At 44.1% G+C, this 12,500-nt stretch overlaps 1 protein-coding gene across 1 annotated transcript in view; it reads left to right on the plus strand.

The window, feature by feature from the left end:
* Positions 1-12,500, plus strand: part of LOC146980637 (glutamate receptor ionotropic, NMDA 1-like) — an 84,637-nt gene that overhangs the window by 23,027 nt on the left and 49,110 nt on the right. The window contains exons 5-7 of the mRNA XM_085785720.1: positions 4,548-4,610; positions 6,073-6,170; positions 6,832-6,953. Coding sequence (XP_085641846.1) covers positions 4,548-4,610; positions 6,073-6,170; positions 6,832-6,953 — 283 coding nt within the window. The remainder of the gene's footprint in view (positions 1-4,547; positions 4,611-6,072; positions 6,171-6,831; positions 6,954-12,500) is intronic.

The raw sequence follows: 12,500 nt of genomic DNA on the forward strand, positions 1-12,500 counted from the left end.
AGACGCTATGATGCCCTGGATTCACGCTAACATGTTGCCATTGTGACGGAGGTCAGAGCTCGTACCCTCACACGCTAACATGTTGCCATGGTGACGGAGGTGCCCAGTTGCTAACAGTGAACTAGTGGTGCAACAGAGGCTTTGGTCACCTGGGGCGTCGTTTAGCTCAGTTACCAGAGTCCAGCTGCACAGCTCTGTAGCTTCTTTGTAGCTTTGTAGCTTCTGTGTAGTTTCTTTGTAGCATCTTTGTAGCTTCTTTGTAGTTTCTTTGTAGCATCTTTGTAGCTTCTTTGTAGTTTCTTTGTAGCATCTTTGTAGCTTTGTAGCTTCTTTGTAGCTTTGTAGCTTCTAGTTTCTTTGTAGCATCTCTGTAGCTTTGTAGCTTCTTTGTAGTTTCTTTGTAGCATCTTTGTAGCTTCTTTGTAGTTTCTTTGTAGCATCTTTGTAGCTTTGTAGCTTCTTTGTAGCTTTGTAGCTTCTAGTTTCTTTGTAGCATCTCTGTAGCTTTGTAGCTTCTGTGTAGTTTCTTTGTAGCTTCTTTGTAGCTTCTTTGTAGTTTCTTTGTAGCATCTTTGTAGCATCTTTGTAGATTTGCAGCTTCTTTGTAGTATCTTTGTAGTTTCTTTGTAGCATCTTTGTAGCTTTGTAGTGTCTGTGTAGTTTCTTTGTAGTTTCTTTGTAGCTTCGTTGTAGCATCTTTGTAGCTTCTTTGTAGTTTCTTTGTAGCATCTTTGTAGTATCTTTGTAGCTTCGTTGTAGCATCTTTGTAGTTTCTTTGTAGTTTCTTTGTAACTATAGCTTCTTTGTATTTTCTTTGTAGCATCTTTGTAGCTTCTTTGTAGTTTCTTTGTAGCATCTTTCTAGTATCTTTGTAGCTTTGCAGCTTCTTTGTAGTTTCAATGTAGCATCTTTGCAGCTTTGTAGCTTCTTTCTAGTTTCTTTGTAGCAACTTTGTAGCTTCATTGTAGCTGTGTAGCTCCTTTGTAGCTGCTTTGTAGCTTGTATCTCCCTGTTGTATTTTAGCACCATATGATGTCCATTCAACAGGAAGTGAGAAAAAGCTGGAGATTGTTTCACTCTGTGATGAAGTGATGAAGTGATGAAGAGATGAAGTGATGAAGAGATGAATTGATGAAGAGATGAATTGAAGAAGAGATGAAGTGATGAAGAGATTAATTGAAGAAGAGATGAAGTGATGAAGAGAAGAAGTGATGAAGAGATGAGGGAGCAGCATGGAGAGGAACTCACAGTCACAGTCACAGGTTCAGGTTCAGCTCAGAGACTCAGTGTAACACCGAGACAACCCAGACTTCATCCTGAGGCAGAGCACAAAGCCATGAGAAGCTTTATAAAAGAAGCGTGTGTGTGTTTGTGTGTGTGCGTGTGTGTGTGTGTGTGTGCGTGTGTGTGTGTGTGCGTGTTCAGAGACTCTGGATGTAAATTTAATGAGATTAACATTTGGAGCGGATTGAGTGGAGGACTAATGGGACGCTCCAGCGCCACATCGCCTCAACATCACAGGCAGCTTCCTGACCTGGTTTATGAGGGAGGCGGAGCTTCACACTCAGCTCCACTCTGAGTCTCACCTGGTCCACCTGTCTGTCCTGGACCTCTGGCTACAGGTGTAGTCCAGTAATTTTAGGCCAAAAAACGGGTCAACGTTGAACAAATTGCAACAGAAGCAAACTCAACTGATTTTGTATCCTCAACATGTCCTGAGTGAGGGAGAAAACGCCCCGAGCAAGTATGAGCAAACAGTGCATAATCCAATTACGTATGGCTATTTTGCATACAACACCTGATGGCCTAAATGGGTTCCATTCAGACCTTAATATTAAGTTTTTTAACTGTAATATGTTAACAAGACTGAACAAGACATTTTCACCTGCTATACCCAATGTTTAGATCAGGTGTTGGTATGTATGCAAATTAGCCATACGTAATGTCATACCTGCTCTACTAAGGATGTGGCTATCTGGAAAAATTGCAGTCATCTTGAAATTTAAAGTGGTTTCTTGTCTGTTGACTGATGGAGTCAACTCATTCCAATTTCCATGCTGGTACCACCACAGCAACTTCAAGGACTAAGGGCTGGGAGAAGTTTCAGAGTCCTCCGTGGCTTCTCTGAGTTACAGGGGGTCTCGGCGTAGCAGTGCATGTCCATATGACGGTTGCAAATGGATACCAACTGTCTTCGTAACAAAAAGACACACCAAAAAACATCCAAATACCTCCATGCTGCTCGTATGTAATGTCCCTCTTGTATTGAAGCCCCGAAATGCGAAATTGTCCCGAAAAAAATTAAATAAGTCTATGTTTTAAGCTTGTTTCGTAGCAAAAGCTCCTCTTCCTGGTCCGTCAAATTTGGACGAACCAGGGTCCGTCCTCTTCCCCTCTTTCCAAAGAGGAGCTTCGAGAAACTTCCGCTGCAAAACAAGCTTGAAATATAGACTTATTTAATTTTTTTCAGAACAATTTCGCATTTCAGGGCTTCAATACCAGACGGACATTACATACGAGCAGCATGGAGGTATTTAGATGTTTTTTGGTGTGTCTTTTTGTTACGAAGACAGTTGGTATCCATTTGCAACCGTTATATGGACATGCACTGCTACGCCGAGACCCCCGAGAAATTTAAATTTTGGGTGAACTATCCCTTTAACATCATCACAGGAAGTGGAGCTTTAAAGATCTTTAACGTTTTACACACGGACGATAAAAATAGACGTTTTGGAGGAGACGACCGTTTTGATGTTTCGTAGCAGATAAAACACAGCTGGAGCTCAGAACCTGTGTGTAGCTGCTGGATGATTCAAGATTCAACATTCAAGAAGTTTATTTCGCCATTTTGTGCACAGACAAGCTGGGTACAATCTGGGATTATTGTGCAGAGGAGTGAGACTGAGTTAAAAAGAGTTACTGGCACATATAACATTTTAAATGATCCTTCACATATTCTGCATCGAGAATATGAATTACTGCCCTCGGGGAGACGATATAGAGCATGCCGATGCAAAAACAACCGCTATGAGCTCTCTTTCCTCCCAACATCCATCCATCTCTTAGACAAACCACCACCTAAATCTGAATTTTAATCTTAAATAGACTTATTCCTTTTGGAGACCATCTATCTATTGCCTTTTAGGATCTTTTAGAAGTCTCCAAGACACTCTGCACTTATAGACTCTTATTTATTTTATTTACTAGGAGTGAATGGAACATTTTGATGTTATTTAAATGTACGCTTATGTTGCCTTGTGTTTTTATATGCAGCTGCTGGAGGCATTGATTGTCCAAGGCAAATTTCCCTCCGGGGACAATAAAGTTTCAATTGATTGATTGATTGATTGATTGATTGATTGACTAAGTCAAGGCAAAAAAGATAAAGAAAACATCAATAAATAACACTGAAGAATTAAGCACAGATAAAGCTGCCAAAATATAGGCTATATTATAGACCAAATCTCCTTGTTGTTTACAACTACTTCCTGGTAGAAAACCAGCTGTAATTTGAATGAGATCAATAGTAACAAACGAGAGTTTAGCTATATATCATATTTTTCACGCCCTATCACCGTTTAGACAAATCTGAAATGATTGAAGAAACATTAGCCTACTATTTCTGTGTGTGTGTTTTGTGTTGCTATGTGTTGTATTTATTCAGTTTGGGGGAATCACAGTGTCTAGAAAGCATCAGTGGCTCAGCTGACAGGGACAGCTAACGGTAGCTAAGCTAACGGCCGTAGCTAAGCTAACGGTAGCTAAGCTAACGGCGGTAGCTAAGCTAACAGCAGGACGTCAGCTGTTAAAACCCTCCCGTTGTGGGACACGACATGAAACTACTCCAGTTAGCTCAGTCATGTTGGAACTCAGATCCGCTGGAGAAAATATTTTTTCATGGAGCGTTTATTGAGTCACTGAGTTATTAAAGTTAAACAGGTAGCTAACCGTTAGCCCGGCTAATCTATGATAACCATGACTAATTACAAAAATGTGCACACAGAAATAGTAATGTTTGTCCAATCATTGGTTTTATAGACTTTACAAACATCAGATTAGTCTAAACGGTGATATAGTGACATGAAAAAGTAGATAAATATAGTGAAACTCTCGTCCGTCACTATTGTTCTCATGCTGGTTTTCTACCAGGAAGTAGCTGTAAACAACAAGGAGATACGTCCTCTACACTGCTGTCGTAGAAACGTTGATGCTGGTGATGAGATGTGTTGCCGCTCGGTGATCGTTTGATCTGGACTGTCTTGTCTTCACAATCGTTTGGGAGCCAAAAAATCTAAACTGGCCAATAAGAGTTTGTCCTGTGTTGAGGTGGACAGACAGGTGGACGGACAGACAGGTGGACAGACAGACAGACAGACAGACAGACAGACAGACAGGTGGACAGACAGACAGACAGACAGGTGTTTGCCCCCCCCTCCCCCCTCCTGACTGAATCATGTGTTGGATGTTGTGACATCACTTCCTCTTGACTGTCTATAATCTTCTTCTGTGTCTGTGTCATATTTTCTCTGTGACATCATAACCATCAGAATAAAAACAGGAACTATGAAAACCTCGACCAACAGAACTATGACTTCAGGAGAACGCCCAAGGTAGAAACTTTGCATGGTCAAATGATGCACGCCGCCCCCCAACCAATCTCTGAGCTCGCTCGCCCCCCCTGGTAGTAGCCAAGCAACCGGTTATTAGCCCCGCCCACCCAGAATCCACCCCAACTCCAGAGATAGACTCTTATCCTGGTGGCACGTGTCTTTTCTCCACCATCTTTCTTTTGATTTTTCATGAGTCCTGCTGCACACGGGAATGGGTTCACACTTTGCAGGAGAGACGCCCTTCCTCTTCCTCCCCCCACCTTCCCCCCTCCCTTCCCTTCCTCCCCCACCCTGAGTCTTCTCCGTGTGAAGGGTTGCATGCAGCCAGGCTGAGGCTTGGCTCTGTCTGCAGAATCTGAGGAACGCCGCTCTCCTTCTCCTCCTCCTCCTCCTCCTCCTCCTCCTCTCCTCTCCTCCTCCTCCTCTCCTCTCCTCCTCTTCCTCCTCTTCCTCCTCTTCTCCTCTCCTCCTCCTCCTCTCCTCTCCTCCTCCTCTCCTCCTCTCCTCCTGCTCCTCTTCCTCCTCCTTCTCCTCCTCCTATCCTCCTCCTCCTCCTCCTCTTCTTCCTCCTCCTCCTCCTCCTCTCCTCCTCCTCCTCTCTCCTCCTCCTCCTCTTTCTCCCCCTCTTTCTCCTCTCCTCCTCTCTCTCCTCCTCCTCCTCTCCTCTCCTCCTCCTCCTCTCCTCCTCTTCCTCCTCTTCCTCCTCTTCCTCCTCTTCTCCTCTCCTCCTCCTCCTCCTCCTCTCCTCTCCTCTCCTCCTCCTCCTCCTCCTCCTCCCTCCTCCTCCTCCTCCTCCTCCTCTCCTCTCCTCCTCCTCCTCTCCTCCTCTTCCTCCTCTTCCTCCTCTTCCTCCTCTCCTCCTCCTCCTCCTCCTCTCCTCTCCTCCTCCTCCTCCTCTTCCTCCTCCTCTCCTCTCCTCTCCTCTCCTCTCCTCTCCTCTCCTCCTCTCTCCTGTCCTCTCCTCTTCCTCCTCCTCTTCTCCTCTCCTCCTCTTCCTACTCTTCCTCCACCTCCTCCTCTCCACTCGAATCTCTCTTTTTCCTTTAAGTTGCGGTTGCATCAGCGCTCTCTAACATGCACGTCCCTGATTGGTTGGTTGGTTGGTTGGTTGGTTGGAGTCTTGAAAGCGCCTCAGTTTGCATGAGCCACACCACCACGCACAACGTTCTGCCCCCCCGCCCCCCACCACCACCACCACCACCTCCAAGCTTCGACTTTCAGTTTTATTTCAGTTCAGCAGATCTTCAACACTTTTTGTCTCCATCTTGCGGCCCCCCCCCCCCTCCTCCTCCTCCTCCTCCTCCTCCTCCTCCTCCTCCCGTGGTAGTGTGGGTGAGAGGGAGCATGGTCGAGGTCGGGGGTTGAAAAAAGAAAAAACAAAGAGCTAATGTTGCTAATGTTGCTTGTCCTATCATGTGTTGTGTGGTGTTTCTGTTCTGCTGTCCCGGTCGCGGTGCTTCAGGCGGAGAAGGTGCTGCTGTTCAGCCCCGACACCAACCTGACGGCGCTGCTGCTGGAGGCCAAAGACCTGGAGGCTCGAGTCATCATCCTCTCTGCCAGGTTAAAGACCCCCCCCCCCCCCTCCACCACATGACACCTCCTCTACGGAGAAACAGCTTCGATGCCGCCACTCTAACTCCACACCGGTCTGCCATTTTTAGTCCAGTTTTAGGGAAAACTAACTCTCTAACTAACTCTAGCTGCGTTTCCACCAAAAGTTCCAGGAACCTTTAGGGTGCTCTCACACTAGGCAATCGTACCGTGCCCAAGCACGTTTGCTATGTTTTAAGCTTGTTTGTAGCGGAAGCTCCCAGCACTGCTCTTCCTGGTCCGTCCAAATCTCACGTGATTTGCACTGACACCCAGTTCACGGCTCCGCAAATCGCGCGAGATTCTGGCAGAGCAACACTGGGAGCTTCCGCTACAAACAACCTTAAAACATAGACTTATTTAATTTTTTTCGGAACAATTTCTCATGTCGGGGCTTCAATACAAGAGGGACATTACAGATGAGCACTATGGAGGTATTTGGATGTTTTTTGGTGTGTCTTTTTGTTACGAAGAAAAGTGCGGTTGCGAACGGAGCCCCGTTGTAACTCCGAGAAGGCACGGAAGACTCTGAAACTTCTCCCAGCCCTTAGTCGAAATGAAATTTGAATTTTGGGTGAACTACCCCTTTAAAATAGACGTTTTGAAATGACACGGCTGTGTGTGTGTGCAGTGAGGACGAAGCTGCAGCAGTGTATAAAGCCGCCCGGCAGCTCAACATGACGGGCTCGGGCTACGTGTGGCTGGTCGGTGAGAGGGAGTTGTCGGGCAAAGCCCAGAACGAAGCTCCAGACGGTAGGTCCACCTCGGCCTCCTCCTCTTCCTCACTAACGCTCTTCACACTTCTGCCTCGCTCCCTCTGGAGCTCCTGTCTCTGTCTCTGTCTCTCAGCTCTGCTTCCATCCAAATCTCTACTTTTCCATTAGTGACACTGGAGAGAAGAAAACGGGCTGAGAAAAACATGTAGCTGCAGCAGGCAGAGCCGCGATGCTGTAGAGATGTGATGTCATAGTGATGTCGTATAGTCAGGTGCAAATATGACTTGACCCCCCAAAAATTCTAACAAAAGGTTTCTCAGCTGTTTTTTTATAGTATTAGATATCCTTAATAACATACTAAAAGTTGACCAAAGTTTGACCACTAGAAAGGTGTTATTTTCAAGATGGCGTCCAAGATGGGTTGGAAGCCCGGAGAAACAACCCCAGGTGAATAGGGTCAAATTTTTAACTAACAGATATCACCATGAAACTTCCTAAGTTTATCACTTACATTAAGACAAATATTTTTTGTATTACAAGTTTTGTCAAATTTTATGTTTAAAAATGTAAATGGGGCGATATCTAATTAAATATGTACTCATTTGCATACTTTTCCAGAACCGAAAACTTAACAATGGATAAAGCTACTTTCAAAATTCTTGTTTTATTTTGTTGACATATTAGAGTCAGGAAGTTTTACAATGGGGATTTTGGATATCTCTTTTTATCACTCTGTAAATGAGAAAATACTGTCACCAGCCCTAAAAATTCAAATATCGCCATGTTTTTAGGACTAAAACATTGTATAAATGAGGCTGTGAATGATATATCAACAATCCCCTCTGTAAAAACCTTCAGAATATAGAAAGGGATCAAAGTGGAAGGTTTGGTGTCTGTAAGTGCTGCTGAAGTGGAGATTTCTAGCTCAGAGTCTGAGTCTGAAAAACTATTTCTGAGGAAACGGCCTTTAAAGACTTGGACTGTAAAATTACATAGATTGTTATTGTCAATCCTACTTTTAGGATTGGTTGTGGATACGGAGGAATTTTGCAGCCAACATAATTGTTCAGGAGAGAGAGAGAGAGCTCTCTGAGAATTGTTTTAGGGTTATTAGGTGTTTTTTTTTTCATATATTCACCCGCCTAGTAGAGATGTAGTAGTGATGTCGTAGCGATGTCTCAGTGGATGCATCGAACTACAAGCTGCTGCATCTGGAAACAAACCTGCAGACAGAAATAGATCAACGTCTTCAGGAGTCGACTTCACTTCTTTGTTTCTATTTTAGCACCAGCAGCAGGTTTGAAGTTGTGAAACTGACACGAGTTCACACACGACTGGAGTGTAAAACCAGCTTGGTGCCGAGTCGACACTGAGACAGACAGTTGAGCTCAGCTGTAAATAGACCAAAGAAAAGCAGTGTGTTGTTGAAATGATGTGTTGGCTGTGAAGTGTTGAAGAGGTTTCAGTGTCAGTAGGTTGTGACTGGGTGTGACCATGTTGTGAGTTTGTTTCTGCAGCTTGGCGAGTGCTAACATACACAACTCACAGTGCTTTAAAGTTTGATCGTCATAACTCAGGAGTAGGGATGTCACGATTATAGATTTTCTTGATATGATTATGGTCAGAGAAACTATCACGGTATTACGATTATCACGATTATTATGCATCAATAAATTTCACAAGACTATGAATATGTAAAATCAAATATAGTCAAAATATATTTACATTACTAATCTCTGGACCAGTTATTAATCCCCCGGGGGAAGTGTTTGAAGTCATTAATTGCCATCTATACCAATTGTTAAAGTTTATTTTTTTAAATTACAAATGACACGCTAACATTTGAAGCCCCTGTACAGACTTTTCATTTAGTGTTGGTTTTGGCGGCCCCCTGTGGACAAAAGCGGTGGTGTTTTGCCGGAATGAAGACTGCATTTCCTATTGTCATGAAGACGTTTGTCTGGCCGGCGCGTGTAGATTTGGTTTGGAAATGTCGGAAAGAAGACAGGACTTATTTTGAAAACTTTTTTTTTTTTTTTTTAGCAGCTATCTGCAGCGTGCGTAGTAATATATCTATTGGTCTGGTTTGGTCAGTGGTCCGACCCGACCACGCCTTCCAGAGCTATAGAATTAGACGACCCAGAAATAGCGTATCTTCACACTGATGGGCTCATTTGCTGTTGAGACACATCAGCAGAAATGTGTATCCAGTTAAAAGCTCCGTACCGGGGCTTTAAATTCCCACCAATTCAGTGTTAAGTTAGAAGATAAATGGACCAATATCTGTGCATCTTCCTTTACCTTGGTGCACATCTGCCGATATGGTTCCGACATAATCTTTTTCGGAAAGTGACGGTATTTAAGAATCTTTACAATCAATAATTGTGGCATTTAATACCGTGATTAATTGTGATAACAAGTAATTGTGACATCCCTACTCAGGAGGATACCATGTGATAGACGTATATACATCTGATTATTATGGATAAACATGGCTGAAGGTGTAACTGCGGAACGTAGAAGTACAAAAAACACAACAACTTCAAATAAAGAAGAAACTATCTGTGGACTAATTGACCAGTACTTGTGATTGGGGCGTACCAACAGTCTGATGAAATGATTGGATGGAAACACGGCTGCTCTCTCTCTCTCTGTCTCTGGTAGAGCCGTAGGTCTGTGATGCAGGAAGCTAATGGTGCTAAGTTCAGTTAGCTTCTCAGCATCCTGGTGTGTTTCTCTCTCTGGTTTCTTCTGACGCTGGTTGAACGTTTAAACACAAACGACAAACACACACACACACACACACACACACACACACACACACACACACACACACAGACGTGTTTAAAGGTTCCAACCGCCGCTTTGTTTTCTGTCTGACCTTAAATGTGTCTAACATCTTTTTTGTTTGTTTCATTTTCTATAGTGTGTGTCCGCCTGCCCGTCTGCCCGTTCTCACAGTAGACAAGCCAATAACATGTGCTGCTGTGTGGGGAGGGGGAGGGGCTTTATGTGGGGGGGGTCGCTGGGCGGGGGAGGGGCCAGGGGTCAGGGGCCAGGGGTCAGGGGGCGGGGCTTGATAAACAGCTTGTGTCGCTGCAGTTTCCGTGACGTATGTCTGAACGAACACTGGTAAGATGCCGCCGCCGCTGCTTCCTGTTTCCTGCTTGATGCTCTGTCCTTTCCATTGGTCCAAAGAGGCCCCGCCCACTGCACCTCGGAGTGTGGGGGCGGAGCTTATGGAGTCGGCCACTGATTACTCAGCCAGCCAGAAGTTAGTTCTCAACGAGCTCAGATGTGATAAAGCCCAGGAGATGACGTCATCACTGCTGAGCCGCTTCATTCACATGAATGTTGGGGACAGTAGGTGGACGTCCTTAAAAGGGATAGTTCAACATGTTGGCAAACTCGCCCATTGCCATAATCCCTATAGTCATAGCAGTAGGTTCGTTACCTTTAATTGTCAGTGCAAGCTGTTTTTAGAACGGCGGAGCAGAGCTGTGAGCTGCTCAGAGCTACGCTACGGAGGAGGCTCATGGGATTTCTCGGTTTCTCTCATCAAACTCATCAAACAACTTGTCCACCAGAGTGTTTTGGAGTTGTTGGATTGTGTATTTGATGAGTTTGATGAGGGAAACCAAGAAATTAATTAATTAATTAATTAACTTGTTATTTTATTTTGATAAGATAGATTTAATTTTACTTATTTATTTTATGGTGAGGTTCTCGATAAGCCCTAGGGTTTCTAACCTCTCCAGCACTGTTTCACTGTAGTTTATCATATGTTATCTATTGTATATGTTCTTTCTTCCATGTGATATGCTCCTTGTTTGTAATATTTTAAAGTGCAAACAATAAACAAAACCAAAAAAATCCCATGAGCCTCCGTAGCGTAGCTCTGAGCAGCTCACGGCTCTGCTCCGCCGTTCTGAAAATAGCTTGCACCGACAAAAAAAAAAAGTAACAAACCTACTGCTATGACTATAGGGGTTATGGCAATGGGAACAATTTGCCAACATGTTGAACTTTCCCTTTAACGTCCTGATAGTCCTGAACGCTCCTCTGGCTGCTGGGTAATCGACTCCCTGCTCTGTGGCTTTTTCTTTGAGAAAACATCCTCACCAGCTGCTGCACTCTGACAAACGATGTGTTATTTTTCTACACATCCGTCACGTCTCGTCTCCCAGACTCCAGATGTGTCAAAAATCACCCATCGTTGTCCTGAAAGCGCAGCAGGACTGTGCACTCTGAAAATAACCCTCAGCTGTTTTGTCTCTGTCGGGGGGACGTTTGAGGTTTCTTTTTAGGGGAACTGTTTCAGATAAAAGCCTTTTTTTTTATTTTGACATGAATGAGTCTTAGCGTTCACATCTCTGTCTTCTCCTCTGTGGTGCAGAGAGAACAGCCACCACAGAGGATCAGACTTCATCCTCTAACTGAAAGATGACAGTCTGATCTCCGCTGCAGAGGATGAACCCCACAGAGCTGAACCACTCCATGATCTTTCCTCTAGCGCCACAATCTTATCTTAATCTTACTCAGGACAAACCCTCGCAAACCCTCGCTGGGTTTAGTTTAACCGAGCAAAACCTCTGATAAAGGCCCTGAGATGTGTCTGTGAGGCCCTGGAAGAACTCTGGCAGGTTGACCTTGAGTCATTGTTTATAGACCGAATCTCCTTGTTGTTTACATTCTACTTCCGGGTAGAAAACCAGCTGTAATTTGAATGAGATCAATAGTAACGAACGAGAGTTTAGCGATATATCATATTTTTCACGGCCTATCACCGTTTAGACAAATCTGAAATGATTGAAGAAACATTACTATTTCTGTGTGTGTGTTTTGTGTTGCTGTGTGTTGTATTTATTCAGTTTGGGGGAATCACAGTGTCTAGAAAGCATCAGTGGCTGCAGCTGACAGGGACAGCTAACGGTAGCTAAGCTAACAGCGGTAGCTAAGCTAACGGTAGCTAAGCTAACACCAGGACGTCAGCTGTTAAAACCCTCCCGTTGTGGGACACGACATGAAACTACTCCAGTTAGCTCAGTCATGTTGGAACTCAGATATCCGCTGGAGAAAATATTTTTTCATGGAGCGTTTATTGAGTCACTGAGTTATTAAAGTTAAACAGGTAGCTAACCGTTAGCCCGGCTAATCTATGATAACCATGACTAATTACAAAAATGTGCACACGTAAATAGTAATGTTTGTCCAATCATTGGTTTTATAAACTTTACAAACATCAGATTAGTCTAAACGGTAGTGACATGAAAAATTTGATATTTATATAGTGAAACTCTCGTCCGTCACTATTGTTCAAATGCTGGTTTTCTACCCGGAAGTAGTTGTAGACAACAAGGAGATTCGTCCAATTGTGGCTGTAGTGACCTCTGCAGCCTATAGAGGGCGCCGACTCTTCACTTCTGCCCTGAGTCTCTAGATTATATTAGAGAACCAGACATGGCAGGAAACCAAACAGGAAGTTAAATCCTCATGTTTGTGTTTTGCTTCTTGAAAACGGTTCAACACAGATGTTGATGGTCCAGTTAGTCCAGAACTCAAGTGTCCTGCAAGTCTGATCTGT

The sequence above is a fragment of the Trachurus japonicus genome, chromosome 9 (assembly GCF_045865225.1).
Source record: "Trachurus japonicus isolate A0001 chromosome 9, Traja_1.0".
NCBI lineage: Eukaryota > Metazoa > Chordata > Actinopteri > Carangiformes > Carangidae > Trachurus > Trachurus japonicus.